Consider the following 4,570-nt stretch of genomic DNA (forward strand, 5'->3'; position numbering starts at 1 on the left):
ATCCCGCTGAAAGTTATTTACCATAAACGACCTTGAGCGCTTATGAGATCTGCTGCGCTGTTTTGATGCGCTGCTCACTTAAAATGGTGCTGCTGTTACAGCTCGCGGTCCGGATGGATGCCGGGATGCGGATGTGGTCCCCCTTTTGAATATCAGTTATATAAGTATTTAAGGGTAAAAGACTTGAGTTGCTTTTAAAATATTCACAAGTCCTTTTCCTCGAGTCAAGTCTGGAGTCATTTCAGGTCGAGTCTGAGTCAAGTCTGAAGTCTATAAAAATGCGACTCGAGTCCAAGTCACTAACTCGAGTGCCCATTTCTGTTATGTATTCTACACTCATGGCATGCACACACATTAGGATAGGTTAGATGTCTGCCTCCGCTGCGAGTCCCTATCAAGCACTTTACCGATTCAACTACTCTCCTCTCCTCCTCCTGCCTGGCTCTTTGGCCTGCATCACTCACCGCAGCGCAAGCCTGTTCTTGATAAAGCTGCTGTGAAAACGTGGGAAAAGCTGATGACGAAGAAGTTGAAGTGAAGCGATCATATAGGCAGAGCAAAATACTTCATCGCTCCGTCTATAGCGCATTGTGATTGGATGGTTTACGCTGTCAATACGGGAGACAGTCCAATGGGCCACTGGCTGCTCGCTGTCCCTGCTTGATGGTCCTTGAAAAAAAAACAAAAAAAACATTCTGTCGGCCCCTTAAGTGTGTCGGCCCACCGGGATAATGCCCTGTATACCCGATTACCAATCCAGCCCTGTGCACAAGGAGTCTGACAACAGCCAGTGCTCCACACAGAGATCTGATCTCACTATCATACAGTCCATCTGGCTTTGCATGAAGAAACAGAAAAAAAATATAAAGAACTGTGGCAATGTCTCCAAGACGCTTTAAGAAACCTAAGGCCAGATAGAAATAACTGGCTTATAACCTTTTTTGTTGTTGGTAAAAATACTAATGACCTAAGACTTTTGCACAGTACTGTATACATATATAAAATTTGTAGGACATCATGCCCATGGACCATTGGCCGAACGTGTAATGCATAAGCCACACAAAACGGAGAACACTCTTTGCGAGTTTCAAAATCGTCATTTGATTGGTTGGATTTTACAGGATTTCTGGGATTCGTGTGTGTCATATCATTTAAACGTCTGTCTGGAAACAAAGCCATTGTGATGGCAAACTCTCTCATGGAATAAGAAAGCCATCATGTTTAAAACTCTGACAATGAGCACTTATCAAGATTGCTTTACATGTTGGCCAGACGACCTCTTGGGTGGTCATTGGCAGATGAAAGCTGCTATGGATTCTAGACCTTCTGTCATTAGTCCAAAGGTCTGTCTACGTGAATAGGGCTAATTGGACCATGCATTGATGTACTATTATAGTTTTTTAATATTTTGTATTAGATTGAATTTTTATATTTTCTGACTTCATTTAAATTTTTTAATTTTGTTGTTTTTGTCATTTTTTATTTGTTTTTGTACTTTTAAATATGCCTATATAGAGTCTAAGTTTGTTTAATTTTAGTTTTAGTCATTTTTGTACTTAAAGGAGAACTATTATGCCCCTTTTTACAACATGTAATATAAGTCTCAGGTGTCCCCAGAATGTGTCTGTGAAGTTTCAGCTCAAATTACCCCACAGATTTTTGAGTGGAAGAAGAAACCCGCCATTTTCGTGCATGTCTCTTTAAATGCAAATGAGCTGCTGCTCCCTGGCCCCTTTTCCAGAACAGGGCTGTGCCTTTACAGCTCGTACCTCGGATACTCTGCTAAAAAAAAACATCTGTTTGGTTTGGATTATCATGTCTATTGCGCTGAAATCATGCATTTTAAACCATGTTAGCTTAAACTTCTGATATATGTTTTGTGAGCACACACATCCGCGCACAGAAAGTGGCTGTCACACAGCATGTGAGTACTAAGCTAAGTTCTCTTTCATGTCTTATTGTGCTTAAACTGTCAAATACACACAAGTTTGTTAAAAACACACAACACACAGTTACAAAAACAGTCGGTCATGTCATTGAAGGTAAACAACTGGGAAAGAAATCACATGTTTATATTAGATCTGTGTGGCAGCAGCGTAATATACAGTAAATAAATCAACTGCTCTCTTGTCTCCTCTGAGGCTGGGACTCTAGTGTTCTGTTTTCTGGGTTGGTAGATGCACAGGGTCCCGATTATAGCACTTGAAAAGAAAGAAAACGTCAGATTTTCATGATATGTCACCTGTGTGCAGGTGTGTGGTTGAAGGCCACGCGGAGCTGTCGCATGAGAGAGAAGCGGGCGGACTTCGTAGCTGGCTATCTCGGTGGATGGGTCATTGCTGCAGGGGGACTCGGTAAGTAACTGCCGATGTTGTGAATAGATTATGCAAATAGGATCAACTGTGCTTAGAAAACCAGGAAAGAAGTCTACAAAGCACAGTGCAAAGACTGTCATTTTTCAGAACAACCTGCTGCAGAAATGGCCTCATAATACAATGCCATATCAAGCAAATGGATTCATTATGTGAGGTCTTTATGTGCAGCCATAAGTACTGTGCACTAATGTCACCTAGCAACAAGAATCCACCTCACACCATCTGCAACAATTACAGGCCACATCTCAACAACTTTCCCAACTATGCCACCTACCATTAGGAAGCGATCAGTGTAACTTGCAGTGTAATTTAAGATGTTTTAGGGTGTAGTTCGATCAACATTCCCTTATGCACTTGTTTCAACTTAGTTTTAATTGGAAAGTCAAAGAATCACACTTAGCTTCATTATGGAACAATGAATATGTGTAATTGCTCAGTGACACCCTGTTCCTTAGACCGACGTGTCCTCAAACGAAATGATTTGTTAATTTGGGTCTTTGCGCTCCAGTGAAAAGGCTCTGAATATCGGACTCAAATACTGCCTTATTTCTTTCCAGTCTATTTGTCTGTGGCTATATTACTAGAGGGAGAGAGAGAGATTTCTTCAATAAATGTCAGCTCAAAGAGTGGGCGAGAAATTTCAGCATCTTCCCAAAAAATTATATTTAGGGCAGAGTGTTGCAGATTAAACATGGCATATTTTTATTTCATCTTTTCCTATGTCTAGAAATAGACAGAATTTCAGGCATCACAGCAGTGTGTGTGAGCGTCTCCATTATTCATAGCGTGAGAACATTCACATTTGAGCGTCACACTACTTCTTCTTTCACCTGCTCGCTCTATCCTCTCTTAGTTGTTGTCACCTCTTCTACCCCGTCCCCCCTTCATGTCTTGTCTCGGTGTGTTTTTTCCTCCCTTGGATTTTAGTGTGTCTGCTGTTGCCATTCATCTTTGTATCTGGTGCTTTTTCTGAGCTATTTTTGCTAGTACTTTAGTCCTTTCCGCCTCTTTTTCTTCTGTTCTTTTTTTTAACAGGCATTGCTGGACACTCAGGCCATACAGACTTGTGCACACACAGAGACATAATGACATAACTGGAGGAGATGCTTCATTCCCTGTAGCTCCATAATGTGTTTTTTGAACATTAAAGCATGTCAACATATTGTGTATTATTCTGTAATACACAAAATAATGATCTTTAAAAAAGCATCATATGACCCCTTTAATTTTACAAGCAAATATAGTCGAAATCACAGCACAGCTATTGTCTTTATCTTATGTGTATTTGATTTCATCAGGCGACGGCTCGATTATAAATCAGGATTTTTGTGGAGATTAACATCTTGGAAGGGAGAGCTGGTTATGTAGTTTTAATGGGTCGCGTTTCAGTCACTATTTCATATTCATTCTGTTGTCTGACAACAGAAACAGTAAAATATAACAATGAAAACCGTTTTATTGAGAATTTAGCCGCATCAAAATACAGTATGTGGGCACAGAGAGGCAAACAAGGAGTGTGATAATAAATGATAAATATTTCACATGCTCAGAAGAAGTGAGCTGCCCTGTCGTGCGAAAATGGCTTGCGTAAGTAAATTGCTCAGTGCAAAGAAAGAGAGGTAATGGGAACCTGGTATTTCTATGTTATTTTTTTCATGTGTCTAATAGATATGAACAAGTTATTTGAAAAACATCTATGACCTTTGAAACATGTCTAGTCTTCATGCTCTATGTTGAGTATGGTTTCACTAATAATAAACATACATTTGCATGAAGCATCCATATTTGTCCATGCCCATGTTGATTAGAGTATTAAACACTTGAAAAGTATTAATTTAAGGTACATTTGGAAAAGATAAAAATGTGCGATTAAGTTGAAATAAATCACGAGTTAACTCATGACAATCATGCGCTTAATTGCGATTAAATATTTTAATCGATTGACAGTATTATGTCATTACTATAGCAACCAACGTAGATACTCAGGATATTTACGACACTGTAATTACGAGTATTACGAGTATGTTAAACAAGTGGCTTTTATATTATCATTGTAACAAAAATAAATAAATAAAAAATAAAACCATTTTTTGTATGTTAACTGTAGTAATGCACTGAAATTGTATCAACCGAAAATATTCTGATGAAAAAATAAATAAATAAAAAAAATATATATATATATATATTTATATAGC

At 38.8% G+C, this 4,570-nt stretch overlaps 1 protein-coding gene across 1 annotated transcript in view; it reads left to right on the forward strand.

Moving 5' to 3' along the window:
* The window catches only part of LOC107737684 (kelch domain-containing protein 8B-like), a 116,190-nt gene that overhangs the window by 107,204 nt on the left and 4,416 nt on the right, over window positions 1-4,570 (forward strand). The window contains exon 6 of the mRNA XM_016549272.1: window positions 2,253-2,354. Coding sequence (XP_016404758.1) covers window positions 2,253-2,354 — 102 coding nt within the window. The remainder of the gene's footprint in view (window positions 1-2,252; window positions 2,355-4,570) is intronic.

The sequence above is a fragment of the Sinocyclocheilus rhinocerous genome, unplaced genomic scaffold (genome assembly GCF_001515625.1).
Source record: "Sinocyclocheilus rhinocerous isolate Xijiao unplaced genomic scaffold, SAMN03320098_v1.1 scaffold72, whole genome shotgun sequence".
Taxonomy (NCBI): domain Eukaryota; kingdom Metazoa; phylum Chordata; class Actinopteri; order Cypriniformes; family Cyprinidae; genus Sinocyclocheilus; species Sinocyclocheilus rhinocerous.